Source organism: Marmota flaviventris, chromosome 13 (genome assembly GCF_047511675.1).
Source record: "Marmota flaviventris isolate mMarFla1 chromosome 13, mMarFla1.hap1, whole genome shotgun sequence".
Classification (NCBI taxonomy): domain Eukaryota; kingdom Metazoa; phylum Chordata; class Mammalia; order Rodentia; family Sciuridae; genus Marmota; species Marmota flaviventris.
In genome coordinates this window covers 42614541-42641170 of record NC_092510.1, presented here as the reverse complement: position 1 = coordinate 42641170, position 26630 = coordinate 42614541, and the positions used below count along the sequence as shown (strand labels likewise).

Genomic DNA, 26630 nt, shown 5'->3' with positions numbered 1-26630 from the left:
TTCTTCACCTTATCCTTCAGGTTTTTAACTGTGGTTGTAAGAAAATTAAATTCTTTATCATTTAGTGATCTGAAAACATCAAGCTCATCTCCTGCTCTAAGGTCATCAGGGAGGGAGATCTGGCAGTGATCTGGCAGGTCATCATGTTTAAGAATGTTCTTTTTGCTCTTGAAAAACAAGACACCTTTTAAGAAAATTTAGCATAGAACACAACTAAATGGCAAAATGTATGACACAATAGATTAGTGGAATGGAGATCAACACTGGATCTAAGTTTCAACAGGGTTTTTAGGAAAAACTATTAAGACCAAGAGGAAATGTGTCCCCAAATGGAGGATCCTTTGTTGTTAAACATTTTATTTAAAGTTCATGGCAATGCCTGGCGTAGAGCAGATCTTTAAAACTTGTTTAGTATGAATGTAAGAATGAGTAAGTGGGAGAAAGACCTCAGGCTACTGGAAAAGTTGGAAATGAGCATGGTTTCTTCAGGCATCAACTGAATATCTCCACCTTGACTATTACTTAGGATAATTATTCTTAATGATGCCAGTAATAATCCTGTACAGAAAAATTAAGTAAAATTTTAAATTTTTGAGGCCTTGAAAATGTCAATGTAGATTTGATAAACTGGCCGTTCCTACAGTTTGTGAAGCAGAAGAGGACTACATAGAAATTTACCTAATATTTCGACACTGGATACAATAGGACAATTCAGAGAAGGACGAACAAAAAAAACATTAAATTATGAAATTACACAGAAAAACTCATGCAGGGGCTGGGATTGTGGCTCAGTGGCAGAGAGCTTGCCTCACACGTATGAGGCACTGGGTTCAAATACAAATAAATAAATGAAATAAAGGTATTGTGTCCATCTAGAACTAAATATATATTAAGAAAAAATTCATGCAATCTTATATTTCTACTATAATTAAATGTATCCACATGAATGGAATAACTGAAGAGGTAAAGCAATAGTAAAACAAGATACTTACTGCTGTCCAGGCATTTCTTTTGCACCGGGCACAGAGCCATCCAGCACAGATCTCATGAGAAGGAACACCATAACAGCCTAGGAAATAATAGCATGGATCCATGCATTAGGTCTCATGCATCTTTACAATATTACATATCTCAATACTGACATAAATAAAATCATATCATTTGCCCACTATATCCCACTATATACTGTTTTTTATTTGTGAGGCTTAAAACAAAATACAAGCAAGCCTGTGTGAAAGATATTTTTGGTTCTCCTGCTTCATGATTAACAAGACATGATTAACAAAAAAAAAAAAAAACATGGTGGTGTGGGTCTTAAGGTTAACTAATGCTCACAATATTTCACAAAGATAATTCTTGAGTAGACAATATTTTTAAGCTTCCAAGTCTGGCCTTTCACACATGTATAAACATTTCCAAGAAGAAGCAATCCATTAAGGAAAGTGTTTTGAAATGCTAAAATAAGTAAACAGCAAATTTTGATGTACTGCTTTTTAAATTCATGTGATTTAAAATTATACTTTAAAAATTACACATTATTATCCTTCATTTCAGTGATAGGGCAAAGACTACACAATTTGATTAGTGATGAATTAATGTCCTTAATTCAACTTGTCTGATGGGTCAATGCCTGTCCCAAAATGAATATGAAGATGATTAAGGGTACAAATATATAACAATTATATGGCAGCAAGAAACATGTTGCCAAAAGGAGTGGCACATGCCTGTCATCCCAGCAACTAGGGAGGCTGAGGCAGGAGGATCGCAAGTTCAAGACCAGCCTCAACATCTTAGCGAGAATTGATCTCAAAATAAAAAATGAAAAGAAGTGAGGATGTAGCTCAGTATAAAAGCACCCTTGAATTCAATCCCCAGAATCAACAAACAAAATAAACAAACAAACAAAAAACCTAATTTACTGAAAATAGAGGGATTTGAAAATTCTATGGGTAGTTTTTACAAATTTCAGTAACATTTGAGATAGGAACAGAAAGTAACAGAAATGTAACTATCCAAAGAAACACCTATAGCAGTTAACCAATTCTTTAAAATATGAAGTAAAAGTACACATTTATGAAATAACATAGCTAAACTGTATAACTGCTACATTTACAATCAAGATTAAATGCCTATATTTTGTGTCCTGATGCTTTGCCTCTTAAATATACATACTAACATATGGTGAAACTGTGCTTGTATGCATGCATGTGTGTGTTATTAATTAATATCAATAGAAGAAGATTGCTATTATTATATTTCAAGCAGATGACATTCAAATCTCTTCAGGAAGTATATGGTATCTAATTTATAAATTTATCAGGAGGTAATTCCAACTCTAAAACTATTATTTCTTTGGGGTAAATATGAATGAAGATAACTCCATCATAAATCTTTTAAACTACACATTGAGAAAGACAGACCGTACGGAAGTTGTTAATAGAATACAAGGTTGAGTAAAATTGGAAAAAATAGAATTATTTAAAATAGAGTTGTATATAATGAATCCCTTTTACATATACTATAGGCTTTATACCAGTTGTATTATTGTTGTTATTTTAAATATATTCACCACTTCCCCCATTTGTGTAAAAAACAACAAATTACAGGCATGTGCTACTAAACCTGGTTATTTTTGCAATTTCTAAATTAAAATAAATAAATTAAAATTGCAATTTCTAAATTAAAATAAAGACTAAAACTAAAAGAGAGAGAGACAGAGACAGACAGACAGACAGACACAGCCTAATCATCTCATTTGGGAGAAAAAACTATTATAATGATTATTCTCCCCTGGAAAACAGTAGAGATTTCCTTTTACTTATAAAAAATAACACTTTAACTCAATACAATAATAACTCTAAGAATCATGAAAGGAAGATTGATTTCTCCTTAAAAAGTCATAAAGAAAAATACTCATCAATCAACATCAGATGTTCACGTTAAGTTTTATTATAAGGTAAGTAAAACACAAGCATGTGAAAGAAAGGTGCCTCATGATGGTACCTCACTTGAACACCAAATAAACAACAACAATTAAAAAAAAAACAGGCCTACTCACCACTGGTATTGCATAAGGAAGACTGGGGGGGGGGGGAAAGGATAATTAATTATACACCCTCATACTTTCACTAAAAGAAATATGAGGGAAAAAATGATTCAACCATCAAGAATGTCAATAGTTCAATACAATAGATTTGACAGGTTCCAAATCGGTGAGCAATAAGAACTACGTGAAGCACAGAAAAGTGAGTGCAGAAAAGTGAGTGATTGATGGACTATAAATGTATTTACTTGCATGAACCCGTACGCAGCATTTAGCACAAGAAATCAGAAGGCTTGTTCCATCCTCTTCAAGGAAGGCGTTGGGTGGAGAATATTCTATATTTTCTTCGCTATAAATAAAACACATCTCAGGAATGAGGGGCTTAGTCTTTCCTCCTGATGCAACCACCTCATCTAATTTGGTCTCCCATCTAGAATCATTTTCTTCATTGCTGCTATCTGGCTGAAAAACACAACGTTTCCATGTTGAGTGAAAAAGATGGTAAACAGTTCATAATTCATTCTTATCACTCCAATCCACTAAACCCTCTTCTAGCCATTTGCTTTCACCTTTTGTTATTCCTGTTGTTTTCCTTATCCCAACGATTATTAGCTTTTTCTTTTTTTTTTTCTTTTTTTCTTATTATTATTTGTTCAAAACATTACAAAGCTCTTGACATATCATATTTCATACATTTGATTCAAGCGGATTATGAACTCCCATTTTTACCCAGTGTATAGATTGCAAAATCATATCGGTTACACATCCACTTTTTTACATACTGCCATACTAGTGTATGTTGTATTCTGCTGCCCTTCCTATTAGCTTTTTAGTAATGGTCCTTCTCAGGCTCCCATCAAGAAATTAATCTATGCCTGCAATCCCAGCAGCTCGGGAGGCTGAGACAGGAGTATTGTGAGTTCAAAGCCAGCCTCAGAAAAAGTGAGGCGAGACCCTCTCTCTAAATAATATACAAAATAGAGCTAGGGATATGGCTCAGTGGTCGAGTGCCCCTGAGTTCAATCCCTGGGCCCTGCTTCCTACACACACACCAAAAAAAAAAAGAAAGAAAGAAAGAAATTAATCTGAAAGAACAAGAAAATATTTTGAATGTCTGCTCATAAAAGAAACTGATGAGCTACTAAAACTGTGTTCTTCTAAAAAGAGTTCATGGAAAGCATGTATTCTTCTTATGAATTTTTTTACCTCTTCATTTCTAATAGGTAAACACATGTATTGATTTAATAAAAATATTACCTGGTTAGCATTTTAAGGAATATTTTCAAACACCAGGTTTAATTTGAGTAACAGAACTGAGGAGGGGTTCTAAAGCATTTGCCTTATGACAAGGCTTAAAGAGTAAGAGATGTTACTGGTACACATGGCCAAATAAGGCAGAATCATGACAAACAAAAAACTGTCATCTCTCCAAAATATATGAAAATGTTAAGTATTTGTTCCATTTATAATTTATGAATTGCTTTATTATCTCCAAAGATCTCATTTAAATAAACTTTCCCAAATTTTATCATTTTAACTGAAAATTTTTTTATTATTGGGAATTATATAGGTAGATTGAGATGTTAAAATTTTAAAAATTAATGAAAAAAAATTTGGGCTCAGAGCTGGCACATATTTTGAGAGCAACATTTTCAAACATAAAATAGTAACCAAGACTAAATTCTCTCTCTGCATGGTTCTGTTTTTAAGCTTTAAGTTTAGTTGTAAAAACAACAGAAACATTGAAATGACTCTTTCCCTGAAAAAAAACAAGATATTCAAAAAAGAAAAAGTACTATCAGAAAAATGGTTCCCAAGGGGCTTGTAGAAATCATTGTTGTCCTGCGAAGAACAATAGCTAAGAAGTATTGCCATCTTATTTCTGATGAATACTCACCTACAATGATTCACAAGTGACCTCTTGGGTGCATAGTCACAGAAAGTGGACCAATGTAAGGACAGGTTGACAGCCACACCACCCCAAATTACCTTGTAGTATGGCATGAGCAGAGTGCAGATGGCACAGTGTGGCTCCATTTTTGCTGCTGCTGCATTATATTCTTGTTCAGCCACAAAGTTAGGGGACTTTGTCTGCCAAAGGTGAATAAGAGGCTTCGCCCAAGACTCTGTTTCTTCTACTTCTTCCTCAACTGATGGAACTTCAGGCAACTCTTTTAGAAGACACAGCATAAAAATACAATGAGAAGCAACCCAAGGGAAACCAATCACCCTAGTTATAAAAGAAGCACATGTTCCAAATTGTGACATCAATGCCAGACACCAGGCCTATGTTGTCTACTGATACATTCTGAGATATAAAACAGAATAAAAGGAGTTTGATTCTCATTCTCTTCATCCTTTAAAGCCAAAGTCAGACAACCAACCTCCCTTTTCCACAATCCCCATACTTGCCAGGAGTAAAATACCCTCTTTTTCCAATGTCACTACATTAGTATTTCTATTACTACCACAACACTGCCTATGATAAAATAAGTTTATGTTCATAAACATAACATTATCTTCCAGTTAGCAGGATACTCTAACACTGAGAATGCTTATTAATATGCTTACTTTCTTTACCTAACATAATATGTGGTTCAATAAAATTTTTATCAATTGGACTTCATGGAATTAACTTTGGAGTTCAAGAATCCATGACATTTACAGAGCACTTATAATATGTCAAGCAATATACTACCATTACATGGATATAAAAAATAATCCCTATGTCAAATCTTCTCATTTGTTCTGTATGATTCTCTAAGAGGGTTAAATCTATTAACATGCAAATCTGTTACTAGAAAAAAGTAGAAAACACCTCCACAAAATATCACTTTAAAATCTTTCAGAGCATTGGAAAGATACTGCATATTAGAAAAATATTCCTTTTGCCCATAGCAGAGGACAGTATATCTCAGATGAAAAGGCATGTCTTGGGCTTAATATTCCTCACCAATAACTGTGACATGCTTATTAAAAAATATTCTGCACAGTGATGTCCTTAGTTATCCAAATCACTGGTGAACCACTGTGTTCCAGCCCTTGCCATGTTAACTTACCTACTCTAGAAAAAGTCAAAATAGATTTACATAGACAGAAAAAAATGAAATAGTGAATGAGGATAAAATTAAAGATGTCAAATTCCAATGGAATAAAAAAGGAATGATCCTATTTCAATGATGGTGGTGGCAGGGGCGGCAGCAGCAGCAGCAGCATTGTTATTATAATGGAGAAACACCTGGTATATAGCTAGGAGCACAGTGTTTGAAAACAAAAGGTGAGACCCTTTGCCTATATTTAAGATGAAGTAATCTGATGTTAAATATAAATTACTTCCACCTAAGTTGCCCTACATTTCACAACAGAAGAAATATTAGAGAAGAGTTGACAAATGAAAGTTAATTAGAAATTATGAATAGCAGTAAGTCCTTCTCATAGGTTAATATCTCTTATAGATACTAAATATGGCTACTACTGATTGGCTTAAAATTAGTTTACCGCATCACTTGCCTTTTTGAAAAACACTGAAACACATGAGACAAAGTTTTTATCCCTGGTCTCAAGTTATTATGAGGAATTCCCAAAATATTTCCAAGATCAGAGGAAATACTTTCTAATTCCTGAAGTCCAGAGACAGTGAAAAACAGGCAAAGACAGGGAAGAACAACAGAGCCAGGAAGTAAAATGGAGCCACAGAGTAGGTGAGTGTGGGCAGAGCTGTAATGGTCCATCTGATTAAAACTCATGGCAAGGTTTGGCCTAGGATGGCCTGATAGAATAAAAAAGACCTCCTCAAACTTTCTCAACACTTGACGTGTAGAGAGGATCCAGCTCTATATCTGTCCTAGACCAAAGCTGACATAGAATAAGGCCCCAAGAGCATTTCTCTCCACCATCATAATGTAATCCAATAATTCAAAATCATTACAGGAGCAACACTGTGCAGCACCAAGCACTGGGACCTGCCAGAGACCCAGCACCAAATACGAAAGTATATCAAGGTTTAGGAGAACTATGAAAACATTACCAAGCACAGAACTCCCTTCATTCCTAATTGTATTCTCAATAAGTCAGGAGAGGACCAACTATCATTACTTGAAAACATTCTTTTGAGCAAGTCTTCTTTTCCACATACTAAATGAGCCAATGCAGAATGAATAAGTTTTAGAATCTATGGAGAGGAGGTAGTTACAGAAATGGCTTGGTTTGGCAGGTCGGGCGGGGGGGGGAATAAGACAACAGCAGTTCTCAAAGAATGATCTATAGACTTCAGATGATGCAATACACCAGTTGTACCATCTATGTAGCCAAAACCAGTTTCACAATAACACAGACATGTTATTTGGTCTATGTCACACTATTGACATTTGTAATAGTGACATAAAAGCAGTGGGGGGTAAAATTATTGGTGCCTTAGCTTAAATCAAGGCAGCATCACCAAAGTATTATATTCTTGATTACCTCATATTTTCAGAGGACTGAATAAAATGAAGAAAAAAAAAGGAAGTTTCACTTAATGTTCTTGATGAAAAAAGTATCAGATTTATTAAATCTGTGACAAAAAAGGGATATATGTATAAAGTATATCTGTACAAACTGAAGTTCAGCAATTGTCTGAGTTAAAGCTCTTCTGACATTAACTTGAACTGCAAGGCAAAGAACCTGTCTTTTTCATGGAGAACCATTTTTACTTGAAAGAAAAAAATAAATCAAGATTCTTCAGTATCTAGCATGGAATTTCATGAAAATGAACAAAAAAAAAAAGTCAGCCTTTTTACAAAAAATAACTGATCTACTTGAAACTTATACCTCACAATTAAAATGTTGGAAAAAGTGTGTCCATTATTGTGAATGTAACACTGTCCAATACTCAAATAAATTTCCAGTGGGACTAATGGTAATGATAACAAACGTAATTTTTAATTAAATATCATATGAGATTTACCAATGTCTAAAAGATCTCTATAACTCAGATCTTGTTTAGAAATACACAATGCTAAAACAAATTACATATGGAGGTGAGTGTGGTGGTGTATGCCTATAATCCCAGCAACTTGGAAAGTTGACCCTGGAAGCTTCAAGTTTGGGCAAGCCCAAGCAATTTAGTCAGACCCTATCTCAGGATGCAAGAAAGGTTGGGAGGGAAGGAAGGAAGTAAAAGACAGGGTATTGTAGCTCAGGGGTAAAGTGCACCTGGATTCTGTTCACAATGATATTTTTTATATGAACGAATTAATCAATTATAAAATATTCTATTCCCATTGTACTTTTCATTCTTCTTCAGCGAGCCTCACAGTTCATGGTGGTGATTCTGAAATTGTTACCAAACAGTGCCAAAACCCTGTAAATGGTACTATACAGTAAAGCAAAGAATGAGCCCCCAAATAAAGTGGTTCCTTATGTCTTCATAAGCACTTCTGAATTTGCACAAGCAGATTATAACACAGCTCCAGACTCTACATTATCAGGAATTTCATGGTGAATAAGGAAGCTTAAGCAAGGGCTTATGCACCATCCTGTGAAAGAGGGTCAGCCTCATAATTAATACTACTAGATGGCCACACTAGAAAACAGATACTATCTTTAATAAATATGCTGAAAGGACCACTTAAAAAATACTGCCACCATACCAGCAAAAATGTTCAATAGCTCTCTGAAATTACTAAATAACTACATTGCTAAAAAAGAATAACTTTATTTTATGAAAGACCATGCCAAAAGTTCAAACACCAAATTCCTTGGTAAGTCCTGCAAAACTCATCCAGAAAATAACTTTTAAAATGTATGCACTAAATACTAAGCTTTTCTAATAAAAATATAGACAATAATAGTCAGAACCAGAGCAGAAAGACAGCTAACACTGATGTATAAATATTTCCATGAAAAGGCTTTTTTATGCCTTCAAAGAAAGAAAAATGTCTTTATTTCTCCTCTTCACTCAAAAGCCACACACAATCAGCTGAAACTATTATTTCAAAGTACAATGAAAAATATTCTGCCCAGGCATGGTGGTGCACACCTATAATCCCAGTGGCTCAGGCGGTTGAGGCAGGGCGATCACAAGTTCAAAGCCAGCCTCAACAAATTAGTGCGACACTGTTTCTAAACATAAAATGTATTTTTAAAATATTTTTAGTTGAACATGGGCACACGATGCCTACATGTACACAATATCTCTATTTTACTTATTTATTTTTATGTGGTGCTGAGAATTCTTTATTTTTATGTGGTGCTGAGGATTGAACCCAATTCTTCACACATGCTAGGCTAGTGCTCTACCATTATGCAATACCCCAGCCCCAAAAAGTATTTTTAAAAGGGCTGAGGATGTGGTTCAGTAGTTAAGTGCTCCTGGGTTCAATCCCTGGTATCACAAAAAAATTTAAAAATTGTAAAAATAAATCCAGCACACAAATCTGTATATACAGGATGATGCCAATTCTATAAAACATACATTAAAAGGAACATAGGCGGGTTATAAGTTATTATGATTATAAAACTATCCAAGCTTCAAAATTATAGTCAAAATAATAACAAGGGGGAAATGAATTGGCAGCGGGTGAGGGGACCTTTCCTTAGGAACAGACTGAGGTCAATTCATTCACTCAGTATAGGCTTTTTGAATAAATTCTGCTGATTTTATATGGATTTTTCTAAAGAACACATTTGGGTTATTTGTGGAAGGACTACTGCCAGGACATGCTGATGGAATTCGGCAGATGGGAAAAGGCACTGAACTCCATTACAGGAATTTCCCTTTACCAGTCTCCATGATGACTGCACTGCTTGGGGATATGTTCCAATTATGTTTTTTGGCCGATACAGCACCATTCTCTGCTATGAAAAGCATGGCAACATCTGTTATGTTTCAGGTACTTGAGCAAAATCTGAATCCTGGGGGGCATTATATATGGTTTCAAACATCCTGGAGGAAATAGAGGATGAGGAGGAGAATGAAGATGAAAGCAGTAATGAGTTACTCAAAAAAGCAAGGAAGATAGAAACTTTGGAATTTTAGTATTCTTATACTGTATGTGAACTATATTTCAATGTTCATTTTAGTTGATGAATAAGAAAAGTTTATAAAGGTGTGTTCAGAAATACAAAAGATTAAAAAAAAATAACCGAGGTTCAGGTACAATCTTAAAGGCAAGTAGTGCCATTCAGAAAAAAAAAAAAATTAAATTTTCCATTACAGTTCTGTAATGTGCTAGTTTAATAACGGTTAATAGAGAAACTGCTGTTTTCAGCCTAAGACACTTAAGAAATTAAAAAGGCAAACGTAGGCTTGTTTTAATCAGCAATTTCATTTCTGTGATTAAAAGACCTGACAAGAACAATTATAGATGAATAAAAGTTTATTTGAAGGCTCATGGTAGTAGAGGTCTTAATCCATAGAAGGCTGGCTCCATTCCTCCAGGCTCCAGGTGAGGCAGAACATCAAGATGGAAGAGTGAGACAGAGGTAAGCAACTTATATGGTGATCAGAAAGCAGAGAGGAACACTCTACTCTCCAGATACAAAGTATATACCCCATAGTCACACCGCAATTCCCACCTTCTCTTGCTATACCCTACCACTTCAGTTGCCACTCAGTTAATCCTTATCAGGGGATTAAACACTGATTGGGTTAAAACTCTAACAACCAAATCATTTCTCCTCTGAACTTTCTTGACTGTCTCGCATGTGAGCTTTTGGGGAACACCTCACATCCAAACCATAACCCTGTCTGTTCTTGTTGTTTGCTTGGTTCTGCTGCCAGGGACTGAAGTCATGGCCTCCAATATGCAAATCAAGCACTCTATCACTAAGCATCACTCTCAACTCTGTTACAGTTTTACTCTTTATGTATTCTCCTCTCCATAATACAGATGTCAAAATACTTAAGGATACATTCCCACTGAGTCAATATATGCTTTAAAAAACAAACATCCCAAGGGACGCACCTTTAAATTCTTCTTACACAAAAATGCCTTGATAATCATGCTACATCTAAGGTACTAGTTTCACCAGGGAAACTTGGCATTACTGGTGTTGCCTGAATTTCCTGAACAATGATAGTTGTTGGTAGAGCACTCACCTAGCACATGTGAGACACTGGGTTCGATCAACAGCACCGAATAAAGATAGATAGATAGACAGACAGACAGACAAAGGTGCTGGGTCCATCTACAATTTTTAAAAAATTTAATTAAAAAAAAAAGAATGTTAGTTCATATTTCAAATAGGTACACTCTTAAAATACACATGGGCAAAAACAAGGACTACTGGGAAATTAATCTACTCTATCAATAAAGATGTCTTGTTGTCATTAGATCTTCATATGTATTCTTTTCAGTACTCTCACTATTACTGGGAACTGCTAGTGTGGTAAAGCAGAAAGAGTGACAATCCTGGAATTGAACAGACAGCATTTAAAGTCTGTTATTTACCTCTTCAATTCTTGTGATCTTAGGCAAGTGAATTAGTGAGAATATACTTCAGGTTCCTTCTCAGTAAAACTCCTCTATCTTTAAGAATTGTAAGTAACATTTACTAATAGAGTATATAAAAAAGAAAAAAAGCACAGTTGATTATCATATCATGGTAGGGACAAGAAGAAAACTCTTGTAAGCAAACTGTCATATCATTGAAAACCAAACTAACCACATGACACCAAAAGGAACTTATTCTGACAATGAAATCAAAGATGGGTTAAAGGGTGAGCACACAAATCTCATAACATTCCAGGAAATATGACAGATGAAGAAACTTTAAACAATCAGTCCCTTGCTTTCAAATAGTTCAAAACATCCCACAGGAGAAATCTCAAGTTCTTAAGCTACTTCACTAGTAGCATCTCCAACATAAAATCAAAAAATGGCAAAATAAGATCTCCAAGCAGTGAACAATAAGCATGTTGCAAGTGACCGGGGGTGGGGGTGGGGGGGCCTTTCTGAGCTAAAAAGCTGACTTCTGGTCATCTCCATAAAGGGCAGTGTGATCCTTGGACCCTGTAGTCCAAGAACTACCAGAGGTAACACCTGGCAGATCACACTAAACAGCTGCTAAGAAGAGAAATTCAAGCAGAACAGTCATGATGCCAACTATGAGGGAAACTTAGAGAACATAAAGAAGCATGAAGAGAAGGCTGGAAACCTTCATTCTTTCCTTGCACATCAAAATCCAAAATGTTGTCCTATCAAGTCTACTTCATGCCAAATTCATTCCCTCCTTTGAAATGTTCATACTCATTGTTCTTTTCCAAGAAGATTCTTAACAAAGTCCTTGACTAACTCACTTGAAGTATTCACAAAGTTTACCTCTCACGAGATAATGTAAGCAATGCTATAGAAATAGTTCTGTAATACTGAAACATGGCCAGATATCATAGTCAACTTTTCATCTTTATTTCTATTATTTTAAAGAACAAAAAAATCTCAGCAATTTTTGACCCTGAAAACATTTTTCTAAAATGAAGACAATATACACTATGTAATAGAAGAGAATATATGCAATGTATAATTTAGAGGTTCATTTCTCTAAACTTGGGAAACTAAGCTAAGAGAGTTCAGAATACATAGATTTAAAATGATAAACCATTCAGTGGCTGGGAGCACTGGCATGTTAAAAAAAAAAAAGAACTTCCTAAATGTGGTAAATTCCTACCTAAAATACATGACCCTGGTGCCCATGCACCAGACTACAGGAAGTTGCCACCTAGGACTATGCAAAAAAAAAACCAAAGACCACAACATAATCATAAAAATAACATTTAAGTATACATGAACTTTCCTAACTTCATTCTCCATCTTCAGAGGTAGACTAAAGGGGAGGGGTTGATTAAAACACAAAATAACATATTTCAAAATATGGGATAACTTAGTGGTTGGTACAGTTAAGACATTTATGTCTTTGGGGAAAAAGATTCAGGTACAAGTTTAAGGAAACAGAAAGTAATATATTTAAGTGAGTTAATGAAAAAAATTATCAAATACTGGCAGTTTCATGCATTTCAACCTAATGTAATCATTTATTTTTCTAAAGAATGAAATGGACAATGTAGTTGTAATATCAAAAAGTGTTCCTCAGATGTTTTTTCCAAGACTCTAAGAGTAGCAAGACATGCATAAAGTCAAACGAACCAAAGCCATAACTATTTTACATTCCCACTGCTTTTCGTACATTCAGACACCTTTTCATAAACAACATGCCAGTTGAGAAAAATTTCAAAACATGAAAAGCACAGAAAGCAACCATGTAGCATAAACTAAAAAGCTACCATTTCCGTCTCTTAATTAATCAAAACCTAAACAAACCACCAGCATAATAAGAACAAGGTGTTTTTAATTTTTAATACCCAATACTATAGCTGAAGCCAGTGCCACTGGGGCTTCCAATGGAATTTAGTGATAGAAAATCAAGCTAAAGCAAGAATACCTGATATTATTACAAACCTGAGCACTACATAAAATATCCATTCAGTCTGACTGCCAACAAAATCTAAGGTTTAATATCCACATAATGCCGGAAAACACTGGCTGTGACCTATCAAAAAACATACCAAGCCAATCTATTTAGTAATCTGCTGAATTTGCTGTTTTATTGCTTAGAAACATAACCAGGCTGATAATGAAAGTATAATATTACCTCAAGCTAATAAAAATTGATGGAACAAAGACAAGATATCATTATGCAAAAATTAATAACATTTGGAGCATGACAGCAGCAGTCATCATGAAACAGTAATTGTTTTTCTAGCAGAGAAAATGACTTTTTACAGAGAGGAAATACTTATCTTGAGAGATGTACCTATACTTAATTTAATTATTTCCTTTTTTTTCTTTTTTTTTTGGGGGGGATGAGGGTAACCAGGGATTGAACTCAGGGTCATTCGACCACTGAGCCACATGCCCTCCCTTTTTTGTATTTTATTTAGAGACAGGGTCTCACTGAGTTGCTTATTAGAGTTTCACTTTTGCTGAAGCTGGCTTTGAACTGTGGTCCTCCTATCTCAGTTCCCAAGCTGGTGGGATTACAGGCATGCGCCACTACACCTAGCACATTTATTTCTCTTTTCAATGAAAGTCAATAATAGAGCAAGGACAAAATAGTTTTCTTTCTTATTAGATTTTCATAAAATAAAATAATCTTAAAGAGTTTGAAAGAAACTTTGGATCACTATTCCAAATCCTATTTCATCATACAGATAACAAAACATCTGAGATGATCCTTAGAGAGATTAAGAGAAACATACTCCAAGGCTAGACAGCCTTTATTGATTTGTTTGTTTGTTTTTTGTACTACAGACTGAATCCAGAAGTGCTTTACTGAGCTATATGACCAACCCTTTCTATTTTTTGTTTTTGAGTAAGGATCTTGCTAAATTGTTGAGGACGCCTAGGCAACTTACTAAAGCTAGTCTTCAACCTTCAATCCTCCTGTCTCATCCTCCCAAATCAATGGCATTACACTATCATAACAGACCCAAATAGCCTTTGAAGGCTAAGAAGAAACCACAGCCAAGTCTTAGTATGCCATCATAAAACAGTTTCACATTCCTATTATCACCTGGCAAAATGAATATATTAATACTTTAATATCTAAAATAATATCGGTATTTAATAATTTAAAATACTTTTATGCTTAAATCAAAACCACATCATTATCAGCCATGTGCAGTGATTCAACCTTTACATCCTAAGGACTCAGGAGATTGAAACAGGTTGATGTGAGGTTCAAGACCAGCCTCAGCAACCTAGTGTGGCCCTAAGGAACTTAGCCTTTTTAATGTCTAAAAGTTAAAAATAAAAAGGACTGGCAATGTAGTTCAGTATTAAAGCACCCTAGGTTCAAACTCCAGGGAAGGATGGAGGGAAGGGGAAGGAAGAGAAAAAAGGGCAAGGGGGGAGGGAGGATACCATTATCATATTTGGTGAATATATATACATAATCCTTGAAATAAAAGAAATAAAATTAAGACTGGCCAATCTGAGTCAAACTGGTCTGAAAAGAGAGAGTTAACAGCATTATACGATCAGGGGCACAAAATTTTCCCCAAACATGTATTTAATAAAGCGAAGCAGGGGCTGGGGCTAGGGCTCAGTGATACAGTGCTCACCTGGCATACATGAGGCATGGGCTTCGATCCTTAGCGCCACATAAAAATAAAATAAAGGTATTGTGTCCATCTACAACTAAATGTGTGTGTGTGTGTGTGTGTGTGTGTGTGTTTAAATCAATAAATACATAAAGTGAAGCAGCCAATTCCTTACATTTGAATTCTGAATTCTACTTGTAAGCCCTGTCCTTTGTTTGAGGGACAGTTGCAAAGTGCTCAAGAGTCAGCTATTAGCCAGGCATGGGAGTACACACCTGTAATCCCAGCAACTCTGGAAGCTGAGGCAGGAGGATTGCAAGTTTGAGGCCAGCCTCAGCAATTTAGTGAGGCACTAAACAACTCAGTGAGACTCTGCCTCAAAATAAAAAATAAAAAGGGTTGGGGATATGGCTCAGTTTTAAAGCATCCCTGGGTTAAATCCCCAGTACCACAAAAAAGATCAGCTACTATACTAACAGAACAGGTGATACAGTGAGAAATAACAGGTTGTGTATTCAGAAAATACCAAAGGAAATCTGAGAAGAAACAAAAGTTCTAATAAAGAGAAATCAGTGGGTAGTTCCTATTTTGGCAAAATATGCTAAGGATCAGATTAGGATTAAATTACACTATAAATACAATTTAAAAGAAAGAAATGACATGGTAACACATACCTGAAATCCCAGCTACTTGGGAAGCTAAGACAAAATCACAAATGCCAGGCCAGCCAGGCCAACATAGCAAGACCCTGACTCAAATGTTTAAAAAAAGGCGGGGGAGCTCGGGGTGTAGCTTAGTCCTACCCTAGCATGTGTGAGGCCCTCTGCACATTCTTCAGTAAGAGAGGGAAAGGGGAAGAAAAAGAGAAAGTCCAATATGATAGCATATTCCTATAATCTCAGTGACTGGGGAAGCTGAGGCAGAAGGATAGCAATTTAAGATGCTTCAGCAGCTCAGTGTCTTTCCATTTAGAGAAATGGAAAAGAAAAAAGATTGGGTGATGTATCATACTGGGAAAACACCCCTGGGTTACATCCCCAGTGCTGCCCATGCAAAAATAAAAGACAAAAAGAAACCATTTGGAGAGGAAAACAAATACTGTCAGACTGAAATTTCTAGGATTTAATTTACTTAAACATGCTTATTAAATGTATACATTTTATTCTTCAAAACAACTAAAAATATAGGTAAAGTTTGTTATGGTTCAGATATAAGGTATCCTCCCCCAAAAATCTCATTGTAAGACAATGCAAGAGTGTTTAGAGGTGAAATGAATGGGTTATAAGAATCTGAACCTAATCAGTGCATTAATCCCCTGATAGGAATCAATGAATGGTAACTGCAAGTAAGAAGGTGTGGTAAGAGGAGCTGGGCTGATGGGGGTGTGCCCTTAGGGTTAGTATTTTATAGGTAGTGAGATGAGCTCTGTTTGCTTCCTGGTAGGATGTACTGAGCCACTTTCCTCCACCAACACCCATCTAGCATGATGTTCTGCCTTATCTCCCTTGAGCCTTGAGGAATAAAATCAGCCATTTATGGGCTGAGACCAATGAAAACTGTGAGCCCCAAATAAACTCTTCTCCTCTAAAATTGTTTTTGTAAAGTCTTTAGTCTAAGTTATGAAGAGCTGATTAAAACAGTGTTAAATAATGGTCATAGACCAAAAAAATGATCTCTAATTAAAGAATCAATTTCCATCACTTACATCTCTATGTTTAAATATTTAATCCATTTCTAAATGAATTATAATATTAATATAGACAGACTTCCAAAAAATAAATTACTGTAACATTGCCGGAAGTATGCTCTTAATCTAACCCTCCAGGCATGCAGACATTACAGAGATAGGGATCAGGTCTAAGCTGTTCTCAATTTCAAAGAGATGCTTAACAGCTCATTATAGTACTGCACTTGCTGAAGGGAAGACTCAAAGTTATTCAGACAATTCAGATTAGAGGGATCAGAGTCATAAAAGGGATTTAATCTGAATCTTTCCAATATCCAAACTGTATATAGGGTCACCTCTGCACTTAGGTAAAACACAAATGATGGGTATCAGTGTCTTTCAATCTTTCTGTGTTAATTGTTTTGGAAATTACAAAATATTATTTGAAAAGTTATAAATGAAAACTTGGTTCAATAGCAGTCAGCGCTTTTGAGAATCAGCCCTCAACATATCATTGCACGCTTTTCAGGATATTTACCCCAGTAAATGTTACAGCAGTATAGGAAACCTTATCACTTATGACCAAATCTCACATTATTTTTACAGGAGGAAATTGAGGCAAGAGAGAGGACATGCCAAAGTCAAAAAACCAATAAAGCAGAAAGCCAGGTCTCCACAGTCCATTGACCATTAGTCAACCAGATTCCTGTTCCATGTGGGTTCAAAAGATTTTGTGATTAATTCTAACAGATGCTCCAGAGGCTTTAACAACCAGAATACCCTTTCCTTTTAAATTTCTGTCTCGGAATAAAACATCTAAATCTAACCACAGTCCTAAGGTCAGGAATTTTCGTGATGAATTTCTCTACTACCTTACTGCCCTTCCCCAATCAAGGCTAAGGAACAAGCAGGAAAGTTCCCTTTTCCTCTGCTTGTGCCTGTGATCAATTTTGTTTTCTTGCTTTTCCCAAGGATGCCCTTAAGTAAGAGCATAAGCTGCTCTGATTCAGCTGTATGTAGCTCAGGGATCCTTGGGATATTGGTTCTGACTGCCCTGACTTCACTCTAGTCCCAGAAAGAGCCACTGTCCAGCAATCCTCTTCCTCTAGCCCCTTCTTATCATACAATAGCTGCAACAACAAACATCTATTTAACTGCCAAACACTGTTATAACACTGTTATGAATGCTTAGATTGATTTATTGATTGATTCTTTGCAGTGCTAGGGATCAAACTCAGGGCCTTGCACATGCTGAGAAGTGTTATGCCACTGAGCTACATCACCAGCCCTTCATTTTGAGACAGTGTCTTGCCAAACTGTTGAGGCTGGATTTGCACTTGAGATCCTACTGCCTCAGCATCCCAAGCAACTCCAGGACACACATTTAGTCTTTTAACCCTCACAACAACTCCATGGCAGGTGTTGCTACAATCCCCACTTTGAGCACAGGCAACAATGATGGAGGCGTCACACAAATAATGGAGTGATAAGGCTTGACTATAGGTGCAGACATGGAGAATACTGTCCTTGATGCTGTTTTGCCTCTAAATGCATACATGAAGGTGATTTGTTTTATTTTATCCATCATTTCTGGCTGCCTTGTAAATAGAGAGGTATTATCATCTAGTCCATCACACTGACACTACAAGTCTCTGTAAAACACTTCTTGAGCAATATGAAAGTTCATTATATATAATTTGAAGACTTGTTAACATAGAAAAGACAATTAAAATCATTTAATGACAATCTTATATATATTCTGAGCTAAATCGTTCAGTTAACAGCCTCCAAACAAACTTCACTCTAAGCACAATCTTGTCCACTGCAATCCCCATTAACAGTGAGAATCACTGAGCAGAGTATCACAGTGTCTGCTGCTGCCATGATGTACGATCTTCTGTATGTTAGCAGGACTTGCACTTGGGGTACAGCTGAATTGGAAATATCAAGAACCAAATAACTTAACCAAGGAGAGTGGGTGAACAAAAAGTATATGAAAGGAATAGTAGGAAAAGCTAAAAATGTTATATTGGAAATAAATGTAGTAATTTATTTTTAAATATTGGGAAAGAAATGCACATTTGTGTGCAGGATAAAAACTTCAAAAGCAATGAACAATGAGCAATGAGAAGAGGAAATGTAGAAGTGTTGAAAAATGCATACTAAAAGGTTGGTATCACGCAGGATGTCTATTAACCTCTTTTCAATTCAGGAGAAGTTCTGGAATCAGTATCAGCAAATTAAAGTGGTGCTGATGAAACACTAGTCAAAATATAATGGGTTCATTTTAAGTTTTTTAATTTTTAAAAAAGTCCAATCCATGACATTTCCTGCTGCTAACCCTGTTCTTAAGCTATTTTCTCCATCACAGAACATACAAGCAACCAGCTAATGTTGAGAATAGAGGATAGAGCTAATACCAACCATCCTCAAAGCCCTGTCACCAAAAGTAATGCAACAAACTCAGAGAATTAGAATTGTGACATATATTTAGGCTGGCACAGTCTGCTCAATCTACATATACAGACTTCCTGGCTTTTGTTCCTATAAATTGTAACACTTCTGTAGAACAGGCAAAGACAGATTGTCTTTCCATTTGGGGCCAAATTGTGATCAAATACATTTTTCCTTTTTATATCATTTTCTCTTATTTCTGATATGGGGAAATGACTGATTATTATCAGTACATACCCACAAGTTTAGGTCTTTTAAAGGAGGTCATGTTAAAAAAAACATCTATAAATCAGTAAAGACACTAGGAATGAGATTAGCCAAATTATATTGTATGTCATATGCATGAACAGATATGTAACAAAGAATCCACATTATGCATAATTATAATGTATCAATAAAAAACATGGGAAAAACTACAACAAAAACAAAGCAAATTCAGATACCAAAGCTTTCAGGATATTCATTATGCACTTTCCAAGACCATCAAGAAAGAAGTGCTTGCCAGAAAATACTCCCAATCTAGAAAAACATATTAAACCATATTTTACCATTTAACTCTGTATCCGAAACATTACACCCGCAGTGTAACTATGACTTCTGGAATCATTCTCTACAGCTACAATGTATTTCATTCAGTTGCTTGACCATACTTCATCCAAACAATTTCACATTATTAGACATTTAAGTTGTTCAACTTCAGCTTTCAACTCTAAATTCCCTTTGCAGTCTTTCTGTTAGATGATCACAATCCATCTCACTCACCAATAAGGAACACTGATTGCTGTGTACAGATGTAACTTCTCAGAGACTCTAATACAGCTATACTCACACAGAGAAGAGTACAAAAGGAATTGAGAAATTAGAGCAGGAAATTCCCCCGAAGCAGCTGGATTTGGGAGTGTTGTTCTAAGTCCTCAGTTCATCCCTTTCTATCAATGACAATATTCATTCAACTCCAATTGCACAAGCAACTTTGACATAAGGAAACATTCAAATGCTCGATGATTTAAAAAATTTGTTCCGGGATACAAATCATACTTCATTATCAATTTAGGAGTGTATAAAATTCTCTAATTTTTCTGTTCAATTCTTAAAAATCCCCAGAGGATGCCCAGAGTCTTTAACATATTAGAATGGAAAGTGAGACCACTGCAGATCATAAATGTTTGAGCAAAATATTAATTTCAAATCCTTGATACAACTTTGTTAACCCAATCCATTTAAAAATTTCACAAGCTCTACAGATTAAAATCAGAAGTGTTCTTCATGGAGAAACTGTAGGCTAATTTATGATGGTTCACATCAAAATAAACTTAGTAGGGAACCATGCTCATAGGAGGAAGCAGCCTGCTTCCTGCCTTTAATGCACCCTGCTTTCTTCAAAGAAGCCATGCTGAAACAGGTGATGATGAAGGAGTACAGCATATTAATTACTTGATACAAATTTATCTTTAATTAAACTGACACTAAGAGAAAAACAGTATGTGACAAATAGAAGTAAATACAAATGTGTTTCATTACTTCTATTACTGGAGCCATCTTTTTCCTAAGTAAACATGTGCTACAAAAGAAGACAGAAAAAAGGGAGGAAAAAATTATGCCAATGATATACACATTTTAAAGAGTCTATTTATTTGAAATAGAAGTTTAAACCAATATTGTTTCCTCACAAATAGGTGGCCATAATTAACAATTTCCAAGAGCAAAGAAGAATATCTAAAGAAGGGTTCTTTACCCAAAAACTGTTTAATGGATTATTTTGAAATGGTAAAAATAAGGCCCATAGAATGCTAAGACAAGAAAGAAGAAAACGGGTGATTGGTCTGATTTTTAATTTGAGGCAACAAAAATAAATAAATAAATGTTATATCCAGTAGGAGTGATGACTTGTTATAAATAAAACTGCTTAACATCAAACCACATGCAATCCACTTAAGCAGAAAGTATGTTTCATGGCCCACAGGTGTAAGAGGGGGAAGTACTGCACACAGTTTCCTACTCAATGAAATTTACAGGAATTTGAAGGATTCCAGCTAAAAATGAAGACAATGAAAAGAAACCTATAGCGTGTTAACTCTATGATGTAACACCTTTTGAGAAGTGATTCTTAACTTCTGGAAAGTCTTTAGGGAATATCAGGAGTTACAAATGTTATGCAACAAAACACAAAGACTTTTACTAGCAACACCATGAGGTTATATGAAGCAAATCTGTATTCCTAAAATGCAAATTATTTTTGCCTGGAAGTGGTTTAAGGCTTAAGGTATGTATTTGCCACAGGGTCAAATCTTCTTTCCACTGAACAACTTTGTAGAACAGTTTGTTACAACAAACATCTGTACATAGGGGGAAAAAAAACCTAAAAAAATATCATCAGCTCACCTTCATCGCTTGTTGCCTGTTGCTTCACAAGAGTCATTGGGGATCTGGCTGGAGGCTTACTAAGTGGATGGCGCCAACTCTTAGCAGTTTTGGTCTCTGCCTCCATTATCTGATAATTTAACAAATATGGGAAAAAAACAAATATAAATGAAAAACATGTTTAAAACAAAAATTGTAGTTCACAATAATTTACAAAAGCTTAATTATGAAAATACCTTCTGCTTATTTATATCTTAAGGAATTTGTTTAAAAAACTTAAAGTCAAAAGAAAGAGGAAACATTCTGTTAAATCATTTTAACAACAAATCAGTTAACTCTTGTGCAGAATCTTAAAATCCTAATTGGAGTGCAGGGTATATTTGGCAAGCTTCCAAAGATCTTTTTAAAAATTAGCCTAAGTTTAAAATTATAGACTCATAAAATAAGGGCCCTGATATTGCATAGCCTCTACATAGTTCCCATGTGAAAATTTGGCAGGTGAGTTTGCTTTCTACCCTCACAGAGAAGGAAATGCTGCCAAGATGAGAATGTATACTTCCTTTAATTCAGAAATAAGCTACTCCTATCACATACATATAGGATGAGATGAGAAATCGAAGATATTATTTTTTAATGATACACAGCTGACATTTTGAAGCCATTTAAGCTCTATTCATTGAATGCAAACTTCTCTTAGCCACCTTTTCAAATAAATTTGATCATATTTTTATGTGTTTTTTAACAGATACTCATTTACAATTCAGTAGAATACATAATGCATAATTTGACCCAACAGAAGTCATCATATTGGACAAATTTATCATACTCATCATGCAAACTTATCATACTCCTCTACCGAATCACTGCCAGCTCAAGCAACTGAGGATGTCCTCACACATGCCTCTGAATTCCATGATCAGGGCAGATGGCCAAAAGAACTTCTGAATGCTGACAAAGACACTGTCTGAGCTCGCCCACTCAACACCCAATCTTATGATAATAGGGATTGCTTTTGCTGAAAGCATATAATATTAACATTAAACAAGGTTACCACAGACATAAGGAGGCACTCAAAAACATAACATGGGGGACTTGGTGATCCAAAGGCCTGTTAACTTTTCTGGGAGGCCAAAGTTCTGTTTTTTCCCCAAAGTGGGCAGGATCAAAAACTTGCCCTGACATTAGGATTCAGACAGGAAGAAATAAGAGTTGGAGGAAAGAGGGATCAGGTATGCCCTAATGTTAAAATGGAACATATAGAAAGCTTAGTTCCAAAGGTAATAACTGTGGGCAGGAGGAGGGCAGAGTCCAAAAGGTGAATTCTTCCCAGCCTCGTTATTATTGCAGGTGACAGACCATTCTGTGCCATGACCATATCAATATCAATGTGGTTGTGATTCCACGACTGTTTTCCTAGAATAAAGTAATGGGGGAAACTGGGAAAGGAAACATAGATCTCTCTGTAATATTTCCTATATATGAATATGAATTTATAGTTATCTCCAAATAAAGAGGTGAATATCTAAAAATAGAAAACTAAATTACAACATGTGGGCAAAGCTTCTGAGCAATAAATTATCACAATATGAGCCAGAGCTCATGGAATGCCTACCTCCTAGTCACTGAAGGAAAATGATTAAAACCCATAAATGCAAAATGTTATTTATTTCTGCCCTAAAGCAAGATTTCAAAGCACATCATGTTGTTTTCAGAAAGCATGCTCAACATACAATGAAAACAGTAAAAATGAATATTGCCACATACACTGGGAACTTTGAAGCCATTTCTCTCTTCACTGAGGACGGCGGGTATTTCCCCAGGTTCAAGGCCACTCCTGAGGCCTTCCATATCACTCTCTTCTCCCTCTGTAAACACACCATAACTCTCTGTCACTGAAGAAGTTGACTCAGGTGATTTTGGCCATGGAAGCTTAGGTGGATCTGACTCTTCAACCTCCTCATGCCCAGTATACAATGGTATAGAGTCATTAGCCTCTCTGGGCAAAGCAGGTATAATTGTGGCACCGGCCTTGGCACACTCAGTTTTTAGTTCCTCCATTACAGATGTACTTGAGCAGCTGCTTCCTGAAGAGTAAAACAAAAGCCTATTAATAAACCTTGCATCTTGCTTAGTTATTTATCTATTTATTGGGGGAGAGGAAGGTATTAGGGATTGAACCCAGGGGTGCTTAATTACTCAGCCACATCCCCAACACTTTTTTTTTTTTAAATTTTGAGACAGGTTCTTGGTAAGTTGCTTAGGCCTCACTAAATGGTTGAGAGTGGCCTTGAAATTGCAATCCTCCTGCCTCAGCCACCTAAGCCACTGGTATTACAAGCATGGGCCACTGAGCCTGGCTTAAACTATATATCATATTACTAGTGAGTAGAAGTGTTAAATTATTTCCAACTGATTTTATGTTTTTGAACTTTCCCTTTCAACTTCCACGGACAGAATTGTGAAAGGTCACAAAATATCATGCTGATTTCACAGCTGTTAGGGTAAGAGCTTGGATTTTAGCCTAAGAAAATACCTACTAACAAAACAAGTGATTAAAATGAGGTTATACTAAAGGCTAATACCAAAAGCAAGGCAATTGTAATAATTATAAAAGCTATAGCAATTTGAAATCAGCCTAAAAATATGAATTACATATATGATGCTATGAGCCACTATTAATGAAATGTTCCAGTTGAAACAATGTATATAAATGACATGCATAAGGCTATAAAATCCAATACAAATTATTTCCTACACTACACTTATACGGTACACTGAAAATATATAAGAAAAAAAATTACAAAATATTTCTCTTCTCTGACATATCAGCATGCATTCATTCTCTCTCTCTCTCTCTCACTCACACACTCACACACACACACACACACACACACACACACACACAGCATGATTTCCTCCTATTACATACTTCCTCTAATGATGAACCCATCCAGTCTTCTACTTAAGTTCTCTTCCAGGTCTCAAAACCTGGAGGGCAAAATGCAATGAACCAGACAGAACTAATGAAATTAGATACCATCAGCTAAATCTTCCAGCAACTCACAAAGTTTTTAATTAAGTCCTGTATAGAGGAAAGCATGTTGAAGGATGATAAAGAAATATCTATATGCATTGTAAAACTGTCTTCTCTGCATTTGATGCAATTTCCTTCCCTACTTTTGTGACCTTGGTATCTTCTTCTTATTCACAATTCAATTCTGATATCACCTAAGCCAAGAAACTTGACCTGTCCATCTTGGTCTTTAAGTGGTAGATAAGCAGTTCCCCATGCCATCTCTATAAAGAGAGGTACTACACTGGATTGTAAATATATATTTGTCTAGTTCCCCTGATATATGAATTCATTAAAAAAAAAGTCTATATGAACTTCATTTATAAAATATTTGAAGGGCAAAGGCAATGAGTCTGAAGCAGCAGCCAGGAAGGACTTTTTCTATTATAGTAAGTGGAATAATAATAAGGACAGATAAAACCTAAGCTAAATGATTGTTAAAGGGATCAATAACTGCTATATGGAGAAATAACAACAGAAGTGACAGGAATGGATACTGGTAAAACAGAAAGGAAGCACACTCTGCAAGAGAGAAAGCTAGAGATGAATCCACTTGAATGAGGAGGAAACAGGAAAAGAGATTCAGAAGAGTCCAACAACTTAAGTATTTATGGAATACAGGGTTTGAGAGGAAGTTAGGAATTACCAACTAGATTGATTATTAAAAGGACAAAAGCTCCAAATGATATTAACAAGGCAAAGCATTAATGAAGTTTCAGAGAGATATGCTGGGGGAAGGGGGAGTAAAGTAGCTAAGAGCTTTTAGTATACAGAAACAGTCCAGGGACTGTATGTACCAATTCATCACACTGACTCTTTATTTTTGTTATTCTTTTTAAAACGTTAATCTTTATTTTCTTCTTTAAATTAAGTCAAAAGCTGAAAATATGCAAAGAATTATCTATAATTGGTTTTCTCTGCTTCGTGTGAATTCAAGAGAAGCTTTCCAAAATGTATTGTATATTGTAAACTGAGTTGCACTAAAAATAATTTTTGTTTTTTCATTTTGGAATCTTCTTTTTTATTAAATGAAAATAAACTGCTGGCTGTTTGTCTCACATTGCATTTTAAAAAGCAGTGTTGCATGTTACTTTTAATATAACAGTCTCTTGGCTTCCTGGTTAAATAACCCTATATAAGATAGTTATTGATGAGCAAGGTGGGTAATTAAGAAAACTATACTACTGAACATAGATTTAAGGCATTAGATCATCAAACACCTACTACTTATGGGTGAAATATAATCAAATATATTCTCACCTGAAACATTGATATTATCTGAGAAGTGCTGATCCATTTGCACCCTGTCTTCTGAAGGTGCTTCTGTGTTACCTAGCTTTGCTGCTGCTTCTGGCTTTTCTCTGACCTTGAGGTCCTCCATGCCTGCATCATGATTAGGGTCCTCTGCCTCATCAACATCTGCAGACACCTCCTCATCCTCCTCAGCCTTAGGCCTTTTAGAATGAGACCTAGTGCACTGGAAGCTATAACCAAGAGAAGTGGTTGTTAGAGAGGAAAGACGGTATATGATATGAAAAAAATACATGCTGATACAAACATTCCTATTCATTTGCTTACAAATGATCACTATGCAAAGACAAACTTCACATTAAACCTGAATATTAATCTTAACAGTTTTAATACTAGTTAACTAAAAATTTAAATTTTAAAAACTTTAAAAAATTGATTAAACATTTATGTAAAAAAGAATCACGTTAAAATATTATAGAATATTTGTACAGTAAACATAGACTGTGATGAAGTATCATCTATTTCAAAAACCTAGAAGAAAGTTTCCTTAATATATATATATATTCACCATGCAAAAATGTTTGAGGAGACAAATGTTTGCCCTGATTTGAACACAATGTACACATGTATGGATATATCACATACTATCCCATTAATATGTAAAACTTTTATGTTTTCATGTATCAGTCTAAAAAACTAAATA

General features: G+C 35.4%; 1 protein-coding gene across 7 annotated transcripts in view; it reads right to left on the bottom strand.

Moving 5' to 3' along the window:
* Positions 1-26630, bottom strand: part of Kdm4c (lysine demethylase 4C) — a 394812-nt gene that overhangs the window by 143330 nt on the left and 224852 nt on the right. For all 7 annotated transcript variants that reach the window (XR_011704102.1, XM_027943079.3, XM_071600633.1 and 4 more), the window contains 6 exons: positions 25937-26160; positions 23368-23687; positions 21625-21733; positions 5033-5214; positions 3292-3505; positions 993-1069 (listed from right to left, as the gene is read on the bottom strand). Coding sequence is in view for 6 of the 7 variants with exons in the window: in XM_027943079.3 (XP_027798880.2) it covers positions 993-1069; positions 3292-3505; positions 5033-5214; positions 21625-21733; positions 23368-23687; positions 25937-26160 (1126 nt within the window). In the remaining variant the exon portion in view is untranslated. The remainder of the gene's footprint in view (positions 1-992; positions 1070-3291; positions 3506-5032; positions 5215-21624; positions 21734-23367; positions 23688-25936; positions 26161-26630) is intronic.